Consider the following 25,210-nt stretch of genomic DNA (forward strand, 5'->3'; position numbering starts at 1 on the left):
AGCGTCGGCGGTGAAACTCTTGCCGGCGGCGACCGCCTTGGAAAAGCCGCGGAGGCCGCTGAGGCGGCGGGGCGGGCCGCGTTGCCATGGCGACTCCCGCCTCCCCCCCGGACCCCTGAAGGCGGCAGGGCGGGGCGGGCCGCGTTGCCACGGTAACTCCCGCCTCCCCGGGGCCACTCAGGCGGCGGGGCGGGGCAGGCCACGTTGCCATGGCAACTCCCGCCCCGCCCCGCCCGCGGCGGCCCGGCCCGGCGCCTCCCCGGCGGCGGGCAGAGGAAGGGCGCGGGCGGGCGTCGCGCCTGCGCAGAGCGCGCGGCCCGGCGGCGTGCGGGTTGTTGTGCGGCGGCGGCAAGATGGCGGCGCACGGGGGCTCGGCCGCCTCCTCTTCGGCGCTGAAGGGGTTAATCCAGCAGTTCACCGCCATCACGGGTGAGGCACACGGAAGCCGGGGCCCGCCGAGCCCGGCCGCCGCCGCTGCGTGCTTAACGGGCTGCTCCCGTCCGGCCCCCGCCGCCGCGTCAGGGGGCGGCCGCCTCGGCGGGCCGGGGGCGGGAAGAGCGGGCCGCGGCGTGAGGCGCTGCGCGGGATGAGGCGGAGCGGCGCCGGCGGGCGGCCCTGGGCAGGCTCCCCCCGGCTCCTGGGAGGCCCTACCGCTGCCGCCGCGGCCTCCCCCGAGGCGAGAGGCGCTGGCGAGGCCCGGGCCTGTCAGCGGGCGGGCTGCGGCGCCCGGCCCGCCGCGGCGGGTGGTGCCCGAGGCCCGGGCCGGACACCCGCCGTGCCTCCGACGTGTGGTCCCCCTCGCTTTTAGCGGCGGCTTGGAGGCGCCTCCCGCTTGTCCCCGGTCGGCAGAGCTGCCCGGAGGTGCCGGTGTGTGCCCGCCGGGCCAGCGTCCGGTCTGTCCGCCCCGGGAACAGCGTCCTGTAAATAAAACTGACGGCCGTGAGGGAGACTGGAGCTGAACCCCGAGTCCACGTTTAAAGACAAATAAATCTCTTAGAGCACGGCCCGAGTTACTGCGATTTTAGTTTGCTAACGAAAAGAGCAAGTCGCTTTTAAATTGAAGTTTGAGGCAGGTGGTAATTCCTGCTTCAGCTTGTGTACTTTGAGTGCATGACCCACTTTGCCTTTAATCTGCTTCATGGTAGTTCCCCCTTGCTTACGGCATTACATATCAGACACCGAAGGAGTGTTTCATGAAAGATCTTTGGCTTTTAGTTGATACAGGTGAAACTGCTTTTCATTCGGTCGCTCTAACCAGCTCAGTTTCAGGTCCTGTCCCTGTACGCAGGGTTGGGTGTACTCAAATCCTGAAGAGGGGTGTGGAGGGGGTTCAGTACGCTGTGGATGTGCCACTGGGAAATTATTGATCGCTCAGCTATCCTTACAGAATAAACCTTTTGGAATAAACCCTCTCAAATAAAAAGGGAGTACAGCATATACATTTTCATTATGGTATGTGCCCTGTGTTTTCTTTTCAGTAGTGCCTGAGATATTTGCTGAAAAACAAACCAGAACAGGTGGAGTCATTGCTAGTTTGCTCTTCCTGACAGATTTTTGTGCTTATACAGATGGTTTATGTTAAACGTAAGAGGACCCTTCTTATGCTTTTGAAAAGGAAATTAAAAAAAGAACCTGTTGGGCTTTACCCATCCACTGTTAAAGTAGAGTTTTGAGGTTTTGTTTTTCCATTTTAAGATAACTTAAGGTTATATCTAAAAGCATGTTGTTACGGAGCTGGTCTTGCCATTACTGGTGTGATTTGACGTGCTCAGAAGCACACACTGGCAGTGGTTTGTGTTAGCTGCCTTCCACTTTGAGGTGTAAGTGCAGGAGACGGCTCCTGTCTGTGGGGAAGAGGCTGAACAAATACTATACAGCAGTTTGATTCTAGCAGAGGTGATAGTGGGGAATGAGGAGAAGTAGTCCTTGATTATATTTCTCTCATCTGGAGGACACAATTGTGTTTCTTTGGTGCTCTCATCCAGAAAAGCATTGCTAAGAGAATATAGCTCCAGTGGATCTTTACCAATGAAATTATGTCTTTTGCCCAAACTGATGTTATCTGTGATTCTGATGCTGGGGAAAGTGTTTTCTTCGTTTTGGTGACTTGCAGTGAACCTCCTAAGAATTACTACAGATCCAAAAGCTACTCCCAAACTGGTTCAGCTGCATTTTGTTACTCTTCTTCCCTACCAGCCTCCCATATGAAAATAAACTCTTTGGCAGCCCACCACCTATAGAGACAGATTCTGTAGTAAGTAGACATGTAAAGGGTTGGGCAGGAGATGACGAGGGTGCTTCTGTTGATGATATGGTTTTTGAGGAGCAGTTGGGAAGCAGAGGCTGACCTTCTGAGGAAAGAGTTACAAGCGATGCTAAGAACTAGTGTTTCATCCTCAGCAGCAAGAATAGGACTGGATTTAGCTGCACTTAGGAGATATTTTAATAAATGTTAGTCAGTATACAAATCACTGTGTAGACAAGTACTATTTTCTCCCCCCCCCTTATGTGAACTGAACTTCCGGTTTGTTTTTGCCTTTTGGTGCAATCAGTTAAACAGAGTATCTTTTCTTCAGTCTCTAAGTATCTGTTATAAGTAGGTAGAAAACTTTGGCAGCTGATTTAGTATTCTCCCATTAAAATGTTAAGTTAGTTTTAATTTCTTTTACATATGCCTATTCGTGTTTTGAAAGTTGTACCAGGTAAAGGTCTGACCTCTAGACAAAAAGAAAACCAGGCTAAAACCCCTCAGGTGGCTTCCACTAAGTTTTCTCTTGATGGAAGGATGTGCTCTGGCTGACCGGTATGCGGGCATTCCCTTCCCCTGTGAGATATGTATGGTTGTCTCATTTCATAGTTGTATTGCAGAGATAAATGGCAACTGATGGACTTTTCTTTCTGATTATTAATGCTTTGAGAGAAAAACCTTGCTGGTCAGCTGTTCTTAGCACTTCCAATCAAAGTGCTTTCCAAAGAGTGCTTTAATTTTTCTTTGGCATTACAGGTGCCAGTGAAAGCGTGGGAAAGCATATGCTTGAAGCATGCAACAATAACCTGGAGATGGCTGTCACCATGTTTCTGGATGGTGGGGGCATAGCAGAAGAGCCCAGCACCAGTTCCGCAGGGGTGTCTGCTGTTCGGCCACACACTGAGTATGTACCCGATGAACGTGTCTGTGTAAAGGACTAGTCTGTCCCAACAATTTAATAGCGTAAGGCAGAACAAATAAGACAGTTGGCACTTCTAACCTGCTGTCAGCTCACTGTAACATGGGCTGCTTTGATGATCTTGTTAAATTGATTGCTCCAATATTGTTCTGGGTAAATAAGTTCCTATTACATAAGTTGGTGTGTAGACAACATCAGTTAATCTCTCTTGCATGTACTTCAGAAGTTTTCTGTAGCTTATAGGTACCCTTTTTTTGCAGACAGAGCTCAAGAACTTAAAGTGGGGATCCAGTAGTAAGAGATTCTTACTTTTCAGTTGCTCCAGTGATCTTGCTTTACATTAATTTAGTTCTTAGTGAGTTCTGTTGTTTTGGTTTTTATAAATGTAGTGACCTTAGTCCCATTTGGGGACTAAGGGTTTCATTGTGTTGTTTCAAGTGTAACCGGGTTTGGCACTGGAGAGGCCAGACCATGTCCACTAGTATGCAGAGGAATAAGCAACTACGAAAACTGCAGCAGTGTTTTAACACATCAAAAGCCAATAAAAGGAAGAGTTGTTCCACTTAAGCCTGGCAGAGAGTCTTTCAGTGCTGCCTGTTAATGTGTCTACTTGGGATAAATGGAATATTTTGAAGGGAACATAATTGGTGTAAGTCACATTCATTAAATATCCTAAATTAAACCTAGCCATGCTTTCATCTGTACGAAAGTCTTCAGGAAAAAGGCAACAATTCTTGCCACTTGTACTTCTGAAGCACATGTATAAATTTAAACAACTGTTTTAGTACTAACCTTTATAGTTGATATCAAGTGCCTTCCTGCTTGAACGTTTGACAGGTAATGAAGTTAAAACTCTGTATCTAGAGGTGTTAGAGTTCTGATTTCTAGACAACTTCTAGCACATCAGTGACTCAAGATTCAAGTTTTTATTGGAATACTTTCTCTTTTATACTTGACACCCTCCAGGTGCTGGTCAGCTTAGTGTTACTTCTAGGAAGAGAGAACAATAAATATGCAAATGCAAAATGGAGAATAACTAGCTTCACAACAGCAATCAAAGATGTGGAGGTTAATAGCAAGGTTAGTGCATCTTGCTGACTTTTGAAACCTGCATGGCCAAGAGCCACAAACTGCACGCTTTACAACTTTGGAAGAGTCCGAGGGAACTCAGGAGTAGTTCATAGGCAGGACATAGCAATGGATTTCCTTGGGTCAGCACACGCCCTCCTTCGCGTAGATCCATGGGCCAAGTGAGCACACTGAGTAAGTGATACTGTTTCATAGCCCTCCTGATTCCCTTTTTTCTCCTAGTCATCATTTCAGATTATTTAGCAGTCTCTGCAAGTGTAACTAAGCTGTTGATATGTGAAGGTAGCGCAGCTATGTAAGCAACGAATTGCTTCAGAAATTGGGGGAAATGGCCATTTTGACCATCTTGTTTTCCTTCCTCTGGAAAAGAGAGGGCTGTGTGTTTCGAATGGAAGCAAAAACTCTTCCAACAGAAGAAAGCTTATTATAAGGAAGATGATAATTTTTCCCCCTCTCTGTAGATAATGCCCCTCATTAGGGGAAGATGGCAAGTGGATTAATTTGCAGCCTCTGCTAAGTTTTAAGAAACTTTTCCAAGTTTTAAGGCAGTTAATTCTTTGCTGTGAGGGTGGTGAGAGCCTGGCCCAGGTTGCCCAGGGAAGCTGTGGCTGCCCCGTCCCTGGAGGGGTTCAAGGCCAGGTTGGAGGGGGCTTTGAGCAACCTGGTCTGGTGGGAGGTGTCCCTGCCCAGGGCAGGGGGTTGGAACTGGATGATCTTTAAGGTCCCTTCCAACCCAAACCATTCTATGATTCTATTAAAGAAGAAAAAAATGTTTGAATAGTAGATTGACAAAGCCTGGAATCGAGTCACCCAGGGATCTGTGTAATCTATCAGGACTTTAGAACGGTCATCCATGCCAGATCTTGATGCAGAGTGTACTAAGTGCCATGAGTGGGAATTGATGGTCTCTTGAGGTCCCTGGTGACCCCAGATCTCTTGATTGTGTGCAATGGTACAGCACCTTCCTTAGTCGGTTCAAGTTGCAGGAGCCTTTGGAGCACAGTGGGATGTGGTTTATATAGTACTTGGAATATTACCGTCTCTCTGATTTTTTAATTTTTTTTTCTTCCTCTTTGATAGGGATGAAGTACGAGCTCCAATTCCTCAAAAACAAGAAATTTTAGTGGAGCCTGAGCCCTTGTTTGGAGGTAGGCTTGTGTTCTTATTTTGTTGTGGGGTTTTTTTTCTTTACTTTGAGATGAGCTAACAGACAAAAAAAACCCAGCCAGACCTTGCTGAATGTGAAGAAAGCATTGTATGTATTTTTATTGGGTTTTTCCCCGCTGCAACTCTATTGCCATGTAACATGATTGCATACTTGGAAATACACCAGTGTTATTGAGAACCTCGCACATTAGAGGTGGTGCATTCCCAGTGGTACCAATTTGCTAACTCCAGTTTCGTGAGACATTGTGAGGCAACAGCCAGTTAGCTCTGATAAGCGTACATCTGCCTTCCGGGTTCAAAACTGTGTGATACTGCTTGAAAGTGTTCAAGGTGGTGGGATAAAAGCTTGAGCTTTGACTGACGAGTGAAAGTGAAGAGGACAAATGCATGCTTCTCAGGGAGATGATAGATCAGAAAGAGGGGCTGAACTGTATGATTACTCATTGTTTTCTCCATTTCTCATTTAGGAGTTTAATTTGCTCTTTAAACTGCACCATGCAGCTGGTTTTCTTGTTTGATTTCTGAAGCTGTTTATCACTTTTTCTTTTGAAACATATTTTTGCTCTAAATAAGCAGGTGATGAAAAAGCTGTTTTCTTTTGGGCGCTTGTCTAAAACACTCTTTAACCCTCATGTAATACACTAACATTATAAATCTCAAAACCCCATCTCAAACCATCTTTCCTTAGTGGTCCTTTTACAGCAGCACAGGGGTGGAACATCTGTAGCAGGACTGTGTTACCTCGTGCATTATCCTCTCCTTTTATATAGTGTCCATGCCTGTATGGAGATCTAAGGCACTCTCTTTCTATGCTTACTTTCTCTAGCCTTGTGATGCTCTGTCCTTCTTATGTTGACCGGGCCATTTCTGGCGCTCTGTATGGCTTTTGCCGTGTCAAGTGAATTGAGCATCTTGCCTTTTTTATCGAGGAAAGCATTCAAATGCTCATCTTTAAAGTGGTCTCATACCCATAGGAGATGTTCTTTTCTATTGTTTAGTTCCTGTGCTAGAAAGGAGAAGCAGGCCAAGCTTCAAGTTTACCCTGGAACTGGTTTTCTGTTGATCCTTTTTTTCAACATCAGAGAGGTCTTTAGCCAAGATGCACAAGCCGAGAGGTGGTTCCAGAGGAAGGTGCCGTGCTGAGGGCTCTCTGAAGACACTGCACCAGCTTATCCCTCTGGCTTTCTTTGTGGCCCAACAGAATTTTTGACAAAGGTCTGTGGACTCTTATGGGTTCAAGAGTTTAGAAGTGCAGGAGTAAGATCTGCTGACCCAAGTTCCTGGTCCTGTTCTGCCCACCTGTCACACACTGATCTCAGACTGTCTCGCTGAGCTGTCTGTGGATCAACAACAGCCTCCTGGCGCTGTCTCGTCAACCAGTGCTAATGTGCTCACTAATGCCACTTCTGTTTATGGCACAAAGCAGCCTGAAGAGCCAGCTGAGACTGAAGAGATGCTTCATTTGGTCTTTTCAGCTCTAACCTCAAAACAGAGAACTCACCAGTTCCTGGTTTTACCAGCATCATATTGAGGTCATTGTATGAGCTTGAGTTTTCTTCCAGATGAAGAGACAACCCCATCCATTTGTGCTGTGCCAGATACGTGGAACCCATCTTGCTCTACAATGGTTATCAGAAAAACCTCTATCTGAACTGCTGTGAACACTTCACTGGCGCTGCCAGGCTGTTGCTAAGCCTGGCAAGGGAAGTGTTGCTTTAGCTGAAGTGGTCCTTCAAGTGCTATTTTTAGCTGCAGTTTAAGTTGTGCAGAAGTTGGCTTTAACGGGTTGTGCTTGCACCTAAGCATTTAGAGGTGAAAGAGATGCTACTTACTGGAGTTAGAGGGCCATTATCACAGGCATGTTCCTCATTCAGAGTTAGGTTCTGTGATACTCTGTATGGGGTATGCTGATTTTTTCCTTGGTACTCTGTACCAGAAGAATGCAAGGAACAAGAACTGTGTACCGTTCTTCACCCTTGGTGTGGCACAAGGTGAAAGATGCTGCATGCGCTACGGGTGCAAAACCAGAAAGGTCTCTAAAATCGTATTTTGGAGGTACTTGTTTTGTGACCTGTGTGGATGTCGTGCTTTCTCACCATAAATAATTTTTCTTATTACAGGTTTCTGGTGGGTATACATTGTATTTAGATTACTCTGTTTAATTTGTTTATTATTTATCATGTTTTGTAACAATTAGGCTTTTAAAGTTCTACCTTAAAATTGTTCTGCTTTCAGTTAATAGTAATGCAGATTAATAGTTGGAATAAGTTTTGTTTTGCATCTGAGTTACAGTTGTTTTGCTGTACCACAGGACTCCAGTGGTACTTTTAGGAACTATTCCAGTTATCTGCCTGGGCCACTGTCTCTGCCCAGCTGCAGATAGTGCAGCTGAAGGTTTCTGAAGGTTTCCTTGCAGATAGTGGCACTGAATCCAGTGGAAGAGCTTGGCTGTTGCCAGTCCAGCCAGGAAGTTGGGATAGGGTCTGGATAAGAGATTAGAAAAGAATAGAAATGCATTGTGGAAAAACTAAACGCGTTTCCTAATGAAGAAAATACTCTCCCACGAGGTTTAATCTTTTGAAGTTTAAGATTAAAATCTACTTTAATCTTAATTTTAATCTAAAATCTTAAGTTTAAGAGTAGAGATTAAAATGCACTTGAAAGTCTTTTGTAAAAATCTTGACTGGACATTGTGATACGTTTATGCTGTGACAGCACTTCCGCTGCATACTGATGGGCTGGGGTGAGCCCACCAGAAAGGGCTAACTTTAAACTTCTGTGTATTGTTGATGCATGTTTTGTTTCTGGAATAATGTTTGCTGGAAGGAGGATATGGTAGGAAATGGGTCTTACAGATTACCTGTTGCCATCCCCTCATCCTCCTCTAGCCTTTCCTAATGACCTTACTCCCACATCATTCACGCTTTGGGTTCCTAATCTGTTGTCCCACATGTGTGATGGAAAGTATAAATATGTCATTATTTTGATAGCGTACTTTTGAAATAATTATTGAAATACGTTGGTTTTTTTTCCTAAGCTCCTAAAAGACGCAGACCTGCGCGCTCAATATTTGATGGTTTTCGGGATTTTCAGACAGAAACCAGTAAGTGTCTACAGATCAGTAAGCTAGAGGTTTTTTTTTTTTTTTTTTTAAATGCAAGTAGGATTGAAAAATAGTTTCCATTGTAGGCTGTGACAGCTTTCAGTCATTGAATGTTTTCTAAATTGCCTGCTGTATATCAGAAGGTGGGTTTTATTTTTAATAACATTATTAGGCTGTTTGTTTTTATAGTGTCGGTATTGTTTGCTCACATCTCTCTTCCATGTTTGTGGTACAGTTAGGGTTATTAGTTTAATGCTCTGGGGTGGCTGAAGGGAACGTACCGAGTAATGGACATCTGAAGCAAGTAGTGAAGCTGCTGGTCCAAACATTTGCCTGTGTTACATAAGGAAAACCTGCAGACAGTATATTCTGTCTGCTTTCCTCGGGCAAATATTTCCCTGATAACTCTCAAAAAAATACTTTTTCTGCTCTACAGGGAATTGGAAAGGGGGAAGAATCTAACACCCATGTGGAAATAAAGTTCATCCCCTGAATTTTTCTTGCCTAGCCAGTGGTCATGCTGGCACTCAGATTAGATTGGAATAGCCCCGAGACTTCTTCCGTGGCCCCCCAGAAGATTCTCATGAATTTAATTGCTGTTTACCACTGCCTGTCTGTTCATATGCAGAATCTCCAAATGACAAAGTGTTGGCCGTTGTTTTAGCCATTCAATTTTATAGAATAGGATTCTTTGACAGCAGAACACCAGGTATTTCACAGCTGAGTTGGAGCTGTTCTGCAGTTGTTATCGCTGATGTTGCTGGAGTGTTTAAGAGGTCTGTCCGTGGACCAGGTTCCCATATAGTTAGGTGCTGTTGGATGCTGAACTGAAAATGAGCATTCATAATTACTTTCTTTCCCTTGACAGGTTTTGTCAGGGTTTTCCAGTGGCAATGAACTTGCCAAGTACTAAAGTCACTGGCAGCTGTGTAAATGAAAATACACCATTTACAGAATCATCGTATCCTTAATTTTTTTCTCATCATCTCCACTTTGTTATAAGACATTTAGAGGTGCACAATATGTAAAACCATTGCGAGGGTTTATGATTAAACTTTATCATGCTTTTTGGCAAAACTTCATAGATGAATATCACTGGCTATCTCTGAGAAAAGCGGATCGAATTTGTTTTTCTCTTTTGTTTTCAAGTTCTGGCACATGACCTCCGTTGCTGATATATTTAAGGTGTTTCTTGAAAGTGATTTAAGTGCCCAGTGCTTTAGGAAGGTGGAGCGAGCAGAGTTCTTACCTTACATAGCAGCTAACCTCATTCAGTGTGGTCTAACCTTGTGACTCTAGTTCCGAAGTTTTGTGTATGAGCATGTAGTCAATAGTAGATCCCTCTGGTGAGTATTTTATCTAATTCAGCTTCCTTTCCTCTTGGGGCTGTGCAGTTCGACAGGAACAGGAGCTACGAAATGGAGGGGCAGTAGATAAGAAACTCACTACTCTAGCAGACCTCTTCAGGCCACCCATTGACCTGATGCACAAAGGCAGCTTTGAAACGGTAAGTTTGGAAATTTCGGTGCAGTTCCTTATGTGATGACTGTGTACAGCGTGGAAGCCTTGTGTGGGCTGCTGGTATGTGTGGGTCCGTTTGTCGGATGCTCAGAAAGTTACAAAGGACCATATAGTGATAAATATTTGATGGACTGCATATGGAAACAGTGATGACTTACTGAAGGATTTCAGTGAAGACCACATTGTTTATGTTTCAATGTCAGTGTGGCAAATCACGCTCGGTGAAAGACTTTAGTGCACTGGTCAAGGAGGCTGGTCAAAATGTAAAAATTGCATCCCTTGAAGTATCTCTGTATAGCACGATACAGAAAAAGCTGATTGTAAGATTGCTTTTGATAGGTGAGCAAGTACTTCCCAAGGGGCTATATAGTTTGCAGCACGGTCTTGCTAAGAAGCTGAGGCGGAGTTACATTAACAGGGCTGAGCAGTTTCCGCTACCTGAGCTAGTAAAAGTATTTGCGTGTGTCTTTGTTGTGAAGGCACAACTTTAGTAGAGGTCTTGCTCTTCTGTAAAATCACAGCTGTTGTCTTTTGCATCTCGTAGTGATGGAAAAACTATCCAAGAGGTTGTCTGCCAAAGAAGGGGACTGTTAGCTTTAAATAATTTCAGGTGCCACCTTGTCTGTCTGTAGGCATGTCTGGATCTATTCATAAGTTGTTATGATCTGGATCAGTGACTTAGCTAGTGATTAGAGAATATGCAAATGGATATATATTTATAAAAAAAAAAAAAGAATTCTTCACTGAAAGGGTTGTCAAACATTACAACAGGCTGCCCAGGGCAGTGGTGGAGTCACCATCCCTGGAGGTATTTAACAGCCGGGCCGACGTGGTGCCGAGGGACATGGGTTAGTGGTGGTTTGGGCAGTGTGAGGCTGATAGTTGGACTCGATGATCTGAAAGGTCCCTTCCAACCTAGGCAATTCTATGATTCTGTGTTTTTATTTTTTGAGCCCATAATTTCTAGATACTCTTCAGAAGTTGCAGTTACTACTGAAGTTCCACGTGGTCATCTTTAGGTAGCTGAGATTATTATTATTATATGATGATTTCATGAGAGTGCAAACTAATGATCAAGTGGTGCAATACAGATAGGGTAAACAGTGCTGGAGATCTGAGTCCGTGAGCTGAACAAAAATATTATTTACATTCTTTTCACATTTGCCTCTACTGCCCAGCACAAATACTAGAGCACTGCTGGAGAAGTTTTGGAGAAGTGCTGTGTGCCTTTACTGAGTCTCCAGCTCTAATCCTGTTGGCTTCGTCTCTCCTTTTATGCTTTCCAAATCACCAGGGATCAGTTGGCTTGTCACTAATTCCTGTGTTCTCACAATGCCCTCCATATATTTCACCTTCTAACAAAATTCCAGGTTTGAAAGGATGCTGACAGAGGATAGCTGTGTCTGCCTCAGCAGTCATTTGGTGCTGTGGCATCCCTGCCTTACGACATGTGGTTCAGGGTTTACTTCAGACAAAGTTGTGTCAGATCCTCCAACTGATGATACCTACTGGGCCCGTGGTTTGGAGCTATTTGTGAACCGAATGAATGCGTGGTTGAAGGCAACAGTAAAGGGAATTCACATGAAAACAGACAGTGCTGCTCCAGGCTGGAACACACAGAGTCAGCGAGTGCCCTCTGACCTCTGGTGTGGAATTTGAGATGTGTGCTAGTCTTTCCTCGTGTCTTGCTGAAAACATATCGAGACTTTAGCAGTGTTGATTGTGGCATCCGCCACGGTCAGAAGTAGTTTCAGAGGATGAAATAACTGATTGATAGATTTAATTGTCCCAAAGTCTCTGCATTCTTACTCAGTCTTGTAAATTAAAACAAACAAACAAAACAAATGGGGGGGCAGTTTGTATATACACACACCTTGTCCTGTTTTTTGCAGTAACTCAAATTTAAAGACGTACACTTTCTGGTATTGATATACACCTTTTTGTGTTCTTGTACAGTTCTTTGTCCCATGGGATACCCCTCATTTCAAACTGACAGTCCTCAACCTTATTACAATAAAAATCTTCAGCTTCTCACTTTGTTTTACCTTTTATGACTGTACACTTCTGTACTGCTTCAGCCTGGGACAACGCTGGGCCTCCTGTGAATCCAGTGACAAGAGTCTCTCAACATTCACCTCTAGCAAGCTGCTGTTAGCTTCTTCCTTCTCTGTATGCTTAGATAAACATATATAAATTATACAATAAATCAGAGGTGTTTATCACATTCCAAGTACCAAAGACTAAATACTATCGTTTTGATGCTCTTCTAGTTTAGTGTCAATCTAAGTGGGATTTTCTAATTATTATTGGTGTATTTTAACCTCTGGAGGGGTGTGCAAGAACACTCTGCCAGTGTTGTGCTGTGTACATTTATTTATCATAGAAACGTTTAGGATGTATTACTTTATTCAAACTTAGGAAGAGTGATGGCATCTGGTCTTACTAAGATTTTAATGTATCTTTGTTCATCTTTTGTTTTTCCTCTCTGGGTGCTCTAAGGTTGATTTTGATAGCAAGTAGATTTGATTTTCCCCAAGAAACCTCATTTTTCTTCAATTACAAAGAAATTTTGTTATCAGTAAGGTAAAAAAAGTTGCCATTTCATTTTAACTCAGTAATACTAGCTTCTAACAGTAGGTGGAATCTGCTAGGAATAAATCACTAGAGTGCAATAAATACAAAGCATGTTTGGTGTGTAATTTATTTAAAGAACAGCCTGGTTTTGTTCTGATGGCAAAGACTGCTTTCAGGAATTGCAGAGGGGTTCATCTCTTCATGCATATGATGTGAGATATGATTTAATTTGTGGGGGGTACGCACCACACTGACTTTAGTTTCCACTTCTTGTTTAGGGAGGTGATAGTTCTGGTGTGTGCATTCAGTGCTTAACACTCATTAGGATTTCAGTACTTCTGTGAAGTGACTGTATGCAGTGTTGCAGAGTTTTAAGCCTGTCTATATGAAATTTCATTATTTCACAAGTTAAACCTTTTCTAGCTGCTTTACAGCTGATACTGATGTTTTTTTTCCTTTGTATGTAGCAAGCAGCAGTAGTTTGGAAGCTAATCTAGTCATTGTACTTAAATGGTGCAATTATCTTCGCATAAGATGCTTCAAGACTGGCTGCTTTCATACACATAACCTGTAGAGCACCTTTGGCTGATTGATGGCTGGGTGATGGAAGGATGTATATGCCCTGTCCTGCACTTGCCCGGGCAAGAAGGCCAAGTCTAGCACAGATGTTGTCCCAAATCTGGGTTTTTTACCTGATGTGCAAGCCACACACAGGGCAGAGGTATTTCTGAGTTTATTCCATTGATGAGCAGAAATGGGGTGCTTGCCCCAAGGGAGCACACCTTAGTTTCAAAAAATTCCGTTTTTATACACCGATTATGACATATTCTAACAATTAATACATATTCACTCTTATTCTCTTTAATGATTGGTCAAGGTTTCGCTGCTTCCTGTGTAAATTAGTGCGTAGACTCTGTCTTCTTCTTCCATTGGTCTCTTTTGGGTGGGTGGTATCATTTGGGTGGGTGGTCAATGAGTCGGTCACGATCTCCCCCTGCCGAAATTACCCTTTATTTACCTCTCCTCTAATCTTGGCAGTTCTAGGTGGTTTTCTTGGTTTGCCGAGCAAGCCTACAGTTCATCGTTCTCGTGACAGAAATATCCTGCTTATTAACAAAGCTACATTGTCTAGCAGTTACTTGCTTAATTCAATCTTGGATTAATCATGTCTAGTTACCATTTCTCTATAATTAATGAAATATTGTTGGGGCTGTATGGATAGCTTTTAGCAGCAGTGGCAGGTTCCCTTGGTCACTTGGATTACATGTTACATTTTGTGTTCTGACTTTCTGTCACCTGTTTTCTTCCAAACTGAACCATGCTTGATTAGCAGATGCCCAGAAGGTCACAAGACACTGGCTCCACTTCCTTCTTTCTCTTTGCTGAGTTCAAGGATTGGTGCATTTCAAAAAAGCTGGGCAGGGAACAGCCACCACAAAATTTGTTAACCATATATGGATCAGAAAAGTCAAATGAGAGGAAAACACGTTATTATTAGTAGTTCAAGAGCTAGAGGTTATCCAGTGAGATCCAGCACTTTCCAGCAAGCAAAACAAGACTACTTCCACATACTGCCTAACCCCATTGCTGGTTTGTTGCTATCAGTTGTCGCAGTGATGAAAAACTGTGAAACGGGTAGAAAAGGGACTGGTGAACTGAAGGCGTATTTGTTTGGGTTTTGGGTCTGACCAGTTCTATCTGAGATCCGCTGCCTCTGTCTTTGAAAGTTCCTACTCCACTGGTTGCTGAAAGCTTTTACAGAGACGCCTGCGAGGAGTGGATGTTCTGTACTTGCCCTGTCGGTGTGCTCTTTACGTGCCTGGTGCTGGCCTTTGTACCTCGAAGGAGGAGGAGAAATGGGGGGCAGTCGATGTTGGAAACTGTGGATCTAAAGCCATCAGGCACAGCTTTCTGGATATACAAGCCAGCTCTTGAGCCTTCCCTTGTTCTTTTTGTCAGTTACCAAAATGACCCACCGATATAATCTCCAAACCCACAGTGTTTCTTCCCCCCCACTCTTCTCCTTCCACCCACCTCCATCCCCTCAGAAAAACCCCAGTAGCTGTGTAAAAGCAGAATTGTGTGTGCATGAGTTGGTAACAATTTAACTGTGTCCTTTTAAATGTTAAATGTGAAGCCTGTTCTTTTTAGAAGGAAGTTAAAACCGATTTCAAAAGCTATACCTGCTCTACTGGTGAAAACTCATCTTTGCAAATGTTCTGTGTGGAATTTCCTGCTTGCATCCTTTCGAGGACCATAGCTGGATGGAGGAGAGGTAGAGCCAGGTTTTCGCTAATACTGAAAAATATACAAAGTAAGCGTAGCAGAGTGAGATGTACTTTCCAGCTTTCTAGTTACATATTTTTGAGTTTGTTCTTTTAATCCAGTATGGATTATGCTAGAACACAGGACTAACGCAGTCCAATTTACTCAAATAACATAAGGATTTTTGTTCCCTTTAATCTTGGACAGTACTTTTAGACCTCATCTTAAAATGATTTCCTAGAATTAGTTCTCAAAAATCCACAGCTAGCTCAAAGCAAGTCTTTTAAATAAAAGCATAATGACTGTATTTAAGACCTTTACGAGTTACTTAGATGTCACCTGCCCCGCTTTTCTCTCCTGGTGACCAAATACTGGATTCTGACACTGTATTGTTAGTGGTAAGTAGTTAGTGTGAGGTCCCTTATGAGAACAGGACTGTTCCATTCTTCTACATTCATTTTTTTCCTTTGAGTAAAATAAAAATTGGCTCTGCAGGTCACTTGGCCATACAAATTAGTTTTGTAGACTGAGATTCTTCACTTTGAGAAGCTAAGTGTGGGGTTCACATGTCTGTCTATCACACGTTGGATAGGCTGACTGTTCAAAAGTGCACTGGCTAAAATTCATTTTAAAACTAAAAACTTTGGTTTGGGGAACAAAATATTGCCCGAAACAGCAAGATCTTGTGTAACATCCTAATTCCTTGAATTTGCTGTGAAGTGCGTTACCAGCTGGATGGTGAGCACACTTACAAATTAAATAAATACCTGGTTTTTTTTTTAAAAGGAGAGGGAGTTCATATGCTAGTTCCAGTCTTTCCAGGTGGTAAGAGCATTCCTGCTGTTGATATAGCCCTCTTTTTTTCAACAGGTATGACAGTTCAGCGATCAGAATTACATTCTTGATCAAACTCCTACCATTAACTTGCAACCAAGCAATCAGACAATGCCAGCTTTGTGACTCAAACCAGTAAGATTTCTTCCTGCGCCTTCCTGTTTTCCTCCCCACTTGCAGCCTGGATAACGAGCCTCAGAAAAAGAATGCCTAATTCGGCAGTTGCACAGTAATAGAGTAACTCAAAACTTGGAGAGAAAAAAGAAAACACGCAGAGAGGGGTTCCTGTTGAATTGATGCGAGTCCTCTGTCAGTTATGCAGTCTGCTTAAATGGATGATGATCCACAGGTTTATCTTTAGAATGAGCAGGTCTTTCCTCTCTCGTCAGATCAGTGTGATTGACTACAGTCTTCCCCGAACAAGTACTTTATTCAGCGTCCCTGTGTCGTCCCCCCTCTCCCCCCAAATTGCATTTCCCACTCTGTGCTTGACTTGTTGAAATCCAGCAGCTCTGTTCATCGATGCGATTCTATAATTCAACCAGTCTTGTTTAAAGTGGGTCTTTCAGCCCTGCCTTCTGTTTTGTGGATGCCTTTTCACTAGCACTGTCCATCTTTCTCACCATGAAGGGATTTTGGTGAAAAATCGGACAGTGTTAGAAGCCATCGCTGATCGTTGCTGGCATTGGTTGAGTCTGGCTTTTCAGTTTTATCTAATGAAGCTTTTCTCTCTGCTTACAGGCCAAGGAGTGTGGTCAGATGCAGAACAAATGGCTCATGATAAACATTCAGAATGTGCAAGATTTTGCCTGTCAGTGTCTCAACCGCGATGTCTGGAGCAACGAGGCTGTGAAGAACATAATCCGGGAACATTTCATTTTTTGGCAGGTGGGAAAATTAATGGGGCTGTGCTGGTAACTTGGTGTCCTGGTAGATGGGGCAGGGAAAACAACAGACTTTTTTGAATAAAATGGTGCTGTTGCAGTTCTTGTGGTGAACTTCCAGAAAAGATGCGGTAGTTTCTGGATGTAGATGTAGTTCATGGATATGCATTTGAATGCATAAACTGTCTTTCACTTGTGCATTCAAGTTGTTAACCACGTAGCTTATAATACATGGACCGGTAGAGGTGTGTTTTCAGCTTGTGAGAGTTACTAAGAACTGTATATAACATCGGTAGTGTATGCTGTAAAATAGAGAAAAACTTTGTACATTTTCAAGATATGGTTTGTTTGTGTTCTCTCTCCACCCAGTAATTTGCTTTCAATGTGGTGTTTTGTAGGTATACCATGACAGTGAGGAAGGACAGAGGTACATACAGTTTTATAAATTAGCAGACTTCCCTTATGTCTCCATCCTGGATCCCAGGACAGGTAAGATAAGTGACAGTGGGTTACCTGCACTTTATATATCCAGTGAGAAGGACTGGCAGTTGTGTGCTATAACACCATCGTTCACAGGATGTCTTACGTTCACCTGAAGAATCTCAGTTACGTTGTTTTGCTCTCTGAGAGACCTTGTTGCCCTGAAGAAGTGAAGTGATACGTTTTACAGGAACTAAGGGGATAAAACTCCCAAGGCTTGCTGAAATCTTGTGTATTTGGTTATCGTACTTGGTAGAGCTTAGCAAGTACTTTGCTTGGAAAGGGAAGATAGTGCCACTTGGTGGTAAAACTCTGAAATGAATTTTTTTAAGTGTCTTTTTAAAAGCGACTTGAAATCATGTGATGAATGAACTGCAGTATTTGTAAGCATTACATGAATCTACTTCTTGCTTCTTGCACAGCAGCTTTGTGGGGTTCAGAGATGACATTAAATTGCACCTTAAAGCCAAAATGGTCTTTCAAAATTGCATTTTTTGTTTGAGTTTGGTTTTTGTTTTTAACTGAAGAATCAAACTTCTACCTCCCCTTCTGGGTTTTTTGAAATTTTTACTTTTTCTTTTGTACCCCAACACCCTTCCTTCTTTTATCATCATATAATGCCACTATATTAATTGTCTGGTCTCCTGCTTCTCAGAACTGATGTAATAGTTACTGTAATCAGAACTGAGGTTTCTTGCTATATGACTTAAACCACCCAAACTCATTTTTTTAATGTTGAAACTGAAGTTGGACTACACTTCTTAGCACTTTACTTGTGGAAACAAATGCTGTTTGTCAAGGTGTAGAATGAAAGCAGGCAAGAATGTAGAAATGCTTCTTTGTAAACTTAGTGGTTTGGCTTTTTTTCCTTTCGATGCCAAATTCACCATTCTGTGCACAGGTTCCCATAGATAGAAGAACGGAAATAAGCAGGGTCTGTATTTATATCTGTCCATGATTGAAAGCTTTTCTGGGTGGTGGAAGGAGGAAGTTTCATAATTATCAGGTGGTAGCCTGTAGAATGCTGCAGTTCCACGAACACGGACTCTTGCAGGGTGCAGGCACAGCAGTGAATTGGTGTATTTAACCTCTAAGCTGCAATCTTTTACTGAAATTATGTTTCATGAAACCTTTTTTTCCCTAGGCCAGAAGCTAGTGGAGTGGCACCAGCTAGATGTGACTTCGTTCTTGGACCAAGTGACCGGGTTCCTGAGTGAGCATGGACAGCTGGATGGCCATTCTACTAGCCCTCCCCAAAAATGCTCTCGTTCAGTAAGTATGAGGCCCTTCAGGAAGACCGGAGAAAACTGGAGGAAAACGCTAGCGTGTGTTTATCCTCCTGTACTGATTTCCCATTCAGTAGTATAAAGAGAGTTAATGAGTTAGTGCTAGAGCATGCAAAAATACGGTATGCCAGGGAATGCCTTCTCCCACTGTAACTATTTTTGTTGTGCACTTTGTGCTTTCGGTATTTGTTTTGGATATAGCAGCCGCAGAATTGTGCATGTGTAGAAGGAAAATATATCACTCTGTGTGAAACTCCAAGGAGTAGTCATAGCATGACGAGCTTTCCATGGTGTGTGTTCCTGACAGTTTTAGTAGCTTCTCTTTGGAAGACCGATGTCCTCTTGATTTTCAGTTCATATTTAAACACAATTTTTATGTATTTGTGTTATGTCTGTATTCAACAGGAGAGTCTCATTGATGCCAGTGAGGACAGCCAGTTGGAAGCTGCTATCAGAGCCTCGTTACAGGAGACGCATTTTGATTCCTCACAGGCCAAGCAGGAGAGTCGCTCAGATGAGGAGTCAGAGTCAGAGCTTTTTTCTGGAAGCGAAGAGTTTATTTCGGTTTGCGGATCAGAGGAGGAGGAGGAATCAGAGAATCCTGCCAAGTTGAGGAAGTCTCCGCACAAGGACTTGGGGTATAAAAAAGAGGAGAGCCGGAGGCCTCAGCCTGAGCCCCCTGCAAGGACTGAGCCTGGGACAGCATCAAATCACCGAGTACTGCCTTGCATTGATGCAGGGATACTGGAGGAGTCAACGGACAAGCCTGAGAGTACGTTCCAGGGCCTAGATGTGAATGGTAAGTTGCCACTTTTTTTTTTTTTTAATATATATATAGTGACCTGTGTTTTGGGATTTTTTTCCTGAAAATCCTTACATGCTGATAAGCATCGTTTCACCCATTGTTTTGAAAAGCTAAACGTTTTCTTCTGCCTTGCTCCCTTCTTGACACCAGATGTTTGAGTGCTTCACCTCACCAGCAGCACCACTCTGGCGCAGTGATGCCACAAAGTGCAGTTGTGTTAGTCACTGAGCTCGAGTATCTTAGTTTGAGACCTTGTCCACGAATAAAGTTGGTGTAACGCAGGTGTGTATGCCAGGACTTCTGCCAATATGGTGGAGAGAAGCAGGGTAAGGTCAGCCCCACCTCGTGCTCAATTAGCTCAGCTGCCTGGACTCAGTTTTAGTTTTAGTAACGCAACTTTGGCCAACACAAATGAGTCCCTGGAGTCTCTGTTCCTCCCTGCGGTGTCTGAGCTGGGGTGCAGCAGAGTGAGGTGGTCTCAAAAGCAGGGGTAGCACAGTGTGCTTTTCTCGGGGAACGCTGACCATTTCAGTCACTACTGTAAATTCTTTAAAGAGTCCCGAGTTTGATGTGCGTATTTGAAACACGTGGTAGAAGTACGTCCTTATAGACTGGAAAACCTTGTATTTGTTTCCAGCCCCTAACCTCACTATGCTGTGCAGTAAAGCGTGCCATCTAAAATCTACAGAGCTCAATTCAGCTGCCCTGTTGTTTGTTAACTTGTAGTAACTTCCTTTATGCTAGGACCAAAGGCACAGCTGATGCTAAGGTATCCAGATGGAAAGAGGGAACAAATTTCACTGCCCGAACAAGCTAAACTTCTGGTGAGTGGAGTTAATCGGAATCCTTCTTTGAGTACAGGAAACTGGAAAATTTCTTTTCCTCTGGTGGCACTATTGAAATCGGATCTAGTGAAAATGGTATATCCAGGGAGCACTTGCACTGTCATTCTATTGTGGTTCTTCTGTCGTCCCTCTCTTCACAGCAGACTCTGCTGGCGCTGCATGTTTTCATTGCTGCTTGGGTTGCGTGTACACTCCAGTGTCTTCCTTAGTCCCAGAACAGCTAGTTTCCTTTCTGAAATTACTCTAAACGGCTTTTGCATTAATTAATCATTAAATTACTGTAAAATACTCTCAGCTCACTTGCTTATGGTTGGGTTTTTTTGTGTTTGTTTTGTTTGGTGGGGTTTTTTTTGCCTGTGGTCAGACAATGGTAAAATCAAAGGCAAAACTCTTCATTCTTGTTCTCCATCTCTTTCACCATACTTCCACACTCCCTTCTGGACGTGGATGACAGAGCAGACTTTGGAGGAAGTTCTCCCAAACAAATTTGTTATAATATTATTTAATTACTGTGCTTCGGGTGTGCGTCTCAATTGTGCTTTAGGCTTGTTTATCTCGGAGGAGTCGATGTGGATGGCATTTCCATCAGAATTTTGCAGGTGCTTATCTGGAAGCAGGGTGTATTCCTGTTAGCCATGAGTTTTCATGACACGGTGACCAGTTAAGCTCATTTTAGTCAAATCAACCTAAAAGCTCTGTACTGAAGTCATGGGGAAAGCAAACCCACACCTTTTCAGAAGGATCTTGTGCAGATTTAGAAGCAAAGTGTTACATCTCTTACAGACTATAACCCAGTCTGCAGCACTCTAGGAGTGTACAGTGTCTCAAGCTCATATTCTCATCCTCAACTCTTTTACTTGAAATAAAAGGGGGGGGAGGAATTGCTTTTGTTACACCGTCAGCGCTCTCAAAACCAAGCTTAAGTGGGTAGAGTGTAGACTGCCTGCAGTACATGTGGAGTCCTGGGGATGAAATACAGAGACAGAGGAACACTGGCAGAGTATCGCTCTTACTGTAGGAATCACCCTTACTTTTAGACCGTTCTTCTTGCTTTCTCATAGCGGTCATTGGTGTACAATCTTTGTCCAAGTACTCTTTTATATCTTAACTGCTTTTTGAAAGCAGTCTTTTAAATAAAGTTGTGTGTATGATTACACATGTAGTACTTTTGATTAATTAATTAGTTTATTTAGGTGATACATAGGTGTAATACTGATATATTTCTGATAATGCTGACTTCTGGTTTAACTCCTTTTATGGACTGCAGTAGTTAAAGGAAGTTAAATCTCAGCACGTGATTTCCTTTACTGCCACTTGCTCTATAGTCAGCAGAGGAATTTAAACGAGTCAGGGTCTGTGGGTAAAGGTCTTTTGTTGCAGAGCTGAACAGGCACCTTTTGTGCTCATGTCATGTGATCTTTTAAAACCATTTCAGCCAAATCAAGATTGAGTCTCAGGTGTTTCTTTGTGAGCATCATTTCCATGCTGATTTTTTTCAGCCCATGGTTGCTTTCATTTTAAAGCTGTCCAGAACTATAAAAAGGAATTGTTTAAGGAGACAGATGCACTTTAGAAGTTTTAACTGATGGTACGATGTTGGTCTCCCACCACCACCAGATGTATTTAAAAAACATTTTTTTCTTCTTTTTTAAATCATTGCTTTGTTGTCAATCAAGAGTGGCTTCTTTACACACTGTGTAAAGGATGTGCTTATGCTTCCAATATTACTGTAATCCTTTTTTGCCTCCAGGCAAAAAAAAAAAAAAAGGCAACACTGTCTTTTTATAGAAGCAATTGCTCATTGTGTGCAGTTAAGTAGCTGACTTCACTCTGTTCGGCACCTCAGCCCTTTGTCTGCACCGCTGCCTGTTGTTGTCTGCCAAGTGCTGTAAGGTGTGCGGGAAAGGCTGGCCTTTCAATGGGACAGGAGGGAGATGTGGGCCGGAAACTTCACTGAATTTTTAAACACAGCGGTTTGTTAAAGGAATTTTGATCATCCTTGTTACCTGAAAAGGAAGTCAAACCCACTTACTTGCATTCCTCATCAGACACAGGCATTGTAAGCTGCAAAGCCTGTTGGAGAGCAGTCCAGGTAGAAAAGGAGGTTGGGGGTGACAGTCTCCTCATACCAAAGGTTTGTGTGTGGGTTTTGATGAATTTGGAAGAAATATTTGTGCTGGTACTTCTCTGGCTGTTCTGCAGGCATCACATCTTGGAAATGTCCAGGTTGAAAAGGATCCCTGGAGATCATCTAGCCTAACCCTCTGTTGAAAGCAGGGCTGTAGATGAGGATATCCAGGGCCCCCTCAGGCTGAATTTGAGTACTTCCAGCAGGGGGAATTCTCTGATGTGGAACAACGCTTCTCTGGATTGGAACTCCACCACTTCTCTGGGCAACTTACTCCAAAGTTTAATTTCTCTCACAGTAATTACTTCTCTTCCTTCCTTATATCCAGATGAAATTTCCTCTGCAGCAATTGTGTGCATTGTCTTTTGTCACTGTGCATCTTTGTGAAAGAAATGCCTTTATCTTCTCTGCGTTGGAACATTGATGATATTCCCACCAAGCCTTTTCCTTTCTAGGCTCAACAATCCAAGTCCTTCAGCCTTTCTTTGTGTACCGAGGCATGTCCTATGCTCTAGTCATTTTGATGGCCCTCCACTGAATCCTTTCCAGTTTTTCCTTGTCCCTCTTGAATGTGGAGAGACCAAAGCTAAACAGAGTATTCCAAGTGTGGCCCAGCAGAGTGGCGTAATTGTATCCCTTGATCTGCTGGCAATACCCTTGTTGATGCAGCTCGGGTTTGCTGTCGCTGCTGCAAGGCTGCACTGCAGAAACATCTTGGAGCTTTCTTGATGAGTTTTGGCAATCTCTCCCTGACATCCTGGATCTTGGCTCTAGCCAAAGGTTCTTCAGGCAGGCTTCCAAGACTCAGAGTTAGGTTGGTGGTTGGGTGCTTCAGTCCCCCGCAGTAGTCGTCCCCTCCACCAGCATGCACTGCTTTTCCCTGCTGGTTTTGACCTACTGAGTAGAACCAGCGGGTCCAGTTGTGTCTTCCAGTGGAACTTGTTTATCCTCTCCATTTATTGCCAAGAGTACATTGGTTTTTCAACTGGTTTTTTTTTTCCCTCCAAATGAGAGGAGAGCTGCTGTTTTGCAGCCACGGGTCCCCAGGGTGCCTTACCTTGCAAGCTGCTGTCTTCCCTGTGTTTCTGTCATGCTTCTGGTCACCCCATTCTGTCTGCACCAGAAGGCCTCAGTTCTTGCCCGTTCAGTGTTGCTGCCAGCATCCTCCTGCTTTCTCACTCATCTTCCCTGATGCCACAGAAGAAGCTGACCTCTCTGCAACTCCTTGACCTCGTGCTCCATCTGCATGGATGCCCCTGAAGCATTAGGAAGAGTACTGTGGGCTGTTGTGGGAGACCGTACCCTGTGTCATGTCAGCAATGTATGACCAACAGCTTACCCAAGTCATCTCCTGAACCTGTGAGGTGTAGCAGTAACTGCCAGCTGCTTGTTTGTGACCAGTTTTTTCCGTGTGCGAGGTCACAGTGGTCCCAAAGTGGCAGCTAAGTAGCGAGGAGAGGCTAGTGGAATAATTGGTACTAGTAGAAGCTTAATACTGTTCACTTACCTCCTTACACTTAATTTGCTGGTGTAAGTTGTCCACCAAAACTATGTGAACAGTATTGTTGGGATGCCCTTTTTTTTTTCATACTTTCCATTTTATTCCATACTAACTGTCTTTTTTTCCCCTCTTTCAAAAGCTATGACTCTTCATTCTGCCCGAGTCTTGCTCTGTTGCTGTATCCCCTACTGTTCTGCCAATCTCCATTTCTCTATCCCTCTCTATTCGTACTTTACGCTCGTCTGCTGTGTTTCCTGATGAACCTCTCTCACGGTAGCATGGACATTAGTTCTTCCTGACATGTCTGCTTGTTGGGTTGTGCGGCTGACACCCCTTCATCCCAATGCCCTCTGTATCCTGCTCTGATTGCTATTGTAGACTGAGAAGTCAATGAATTGAGAAGAACTTTAAAAAACAAAATAACCCCAAACCCTTGTGCTTCATGATTTTTAGTAAAAATACTGCGCTTTTTTTGGTCAATGTTACCTGACAAAAATGCTTCTTTGGTGGCTTTTAGGTTTAATATAATAGGGGTAATATGTGATAAACAAGTGAGGAGGCTTCTGTTTTGGGGCATGGGATTAATTTTTTTTTTTCTTTGCTTTTGCAAATCTTATTTTACTGTGCTTTGAATGTGTGGTGGGGAATTCAGCTCGCTTGAATTAATGTACTATTATGTACATCTTCCTTCTGTTTAAAAGAATCAGTTAGGTAAGGGATCAGTTGGTAATTATTTTTTATGATTATTCATACCATGCATGGGCCAAATTAGATGTTAAAGTAAAAGAGGGTCTACACTGTATGCAAAATTTTCTTTGTGATTGCAAACTTTTTTTTAAAGAAAAATGGGATTAGATTTTCTTAACATTCTTTTGTGTTGTTCTGAATTACATGACACTTCTTTGGGTTTCTTTTTCTCCAGGCTCTTGTGAAACACGTCCAGTCAAAAGGATACCCCAATGAACGCTTTGAACTTCTCACCAACTTCCCTCGAAGGAAACTCTCCCACCTGGACTATGAGATCACGTTACAGGAGGCAGGCCTGTGTCCTCAAGAGACTGTCTTTGTGCAGGAAAGGAATTAGCACCGTGGCCTGAGTTCTCCCAGCCTTCCTCCCCTCTCCTCTTTGCCTGGGACACCAACTCGTTAAATATGCAGTTGAGGGTCATAGGATTGCAGCGCTGAAATCAGGCAGGCAGCTGGCTGGCCCTTCTCTCTCTTCTTCCCTTCTCCTGCTCTAGTGACCAAATGAGAGTGTTCAGACTTTTATTTTCCTTCCTCAGCCTGGGCCCTACGGAGGGCATTGAGAAGAACATCTTCCCTGTGTTTTCATGGAATAAGGTAGAACAGTGATCTCTGTATCCAGTGCTGGGGCTCGGAGCGGCCATAGTACACATACCCTTCTCGCTGCTATTCTTAAGTCTGTTTTGTTTAATTTATTTTTTTGAAAATAGTGTGTGATAAGGCACTGAGTCATCTCTCTGTAAAGGAGAGAGTGTAATCTTCAGTACAGTCTTTCCTTTGTTTTGATTCTCTGCATGAAAGGTCTCCATTAACCCTA

At 43.4% G+C, this 25,210-nt stretch overlaps 1 protein-coding gene across 1 annotated transcript; it reads left to right on the forward strand.

The window, feature by feature from the left end:
• The first annotated feature begins 340 nt into the window (after window positions 1-340).
• UBXN7 (UBX domain protein 7) lies at window positions 341-25,061 on the forward strand. The gene is made up of 11 exons (XM_074153684.1): window positions 341-429; window positions 3,005-3,152; window positions 5,337-5,404; window positions 8,461-8,526; window positions 9,921-10,033; window positions 16,462-16,608; window positions 17,003-17,093; window positions 18,229-18,356; window positions 18,776-19,169; window positions 19,920-19,999; window positions 24,572-25,061. Exons 1-11 carry the CDS (start codon window positions 354-356, stop codon window positions 24,731-24,733), a joined length of 1,473 nt encoding a protein of 490 aa, XP_074009785.1. The 5' UTR covers window positions 341-353; the 3' UTR covers window positions 24,734-25,061.
• Window positions 25,062-25,210: the final 149 nt, after the last annotated feature.

The sequence above is a fragment of the Numenius arquata genome, chromosome 9 (assembly GCF_964106895.1).
Source record: "Numenius arquata chromosome 9, bNumArq3.hap1.1, whole genome shotgun sequence".
Lineage (NCBI taxonomy): Eukaryota > Metazoa > Chordata > Aves > Charadriiformes > Scolopacidae > Numenius > Numenius arquata.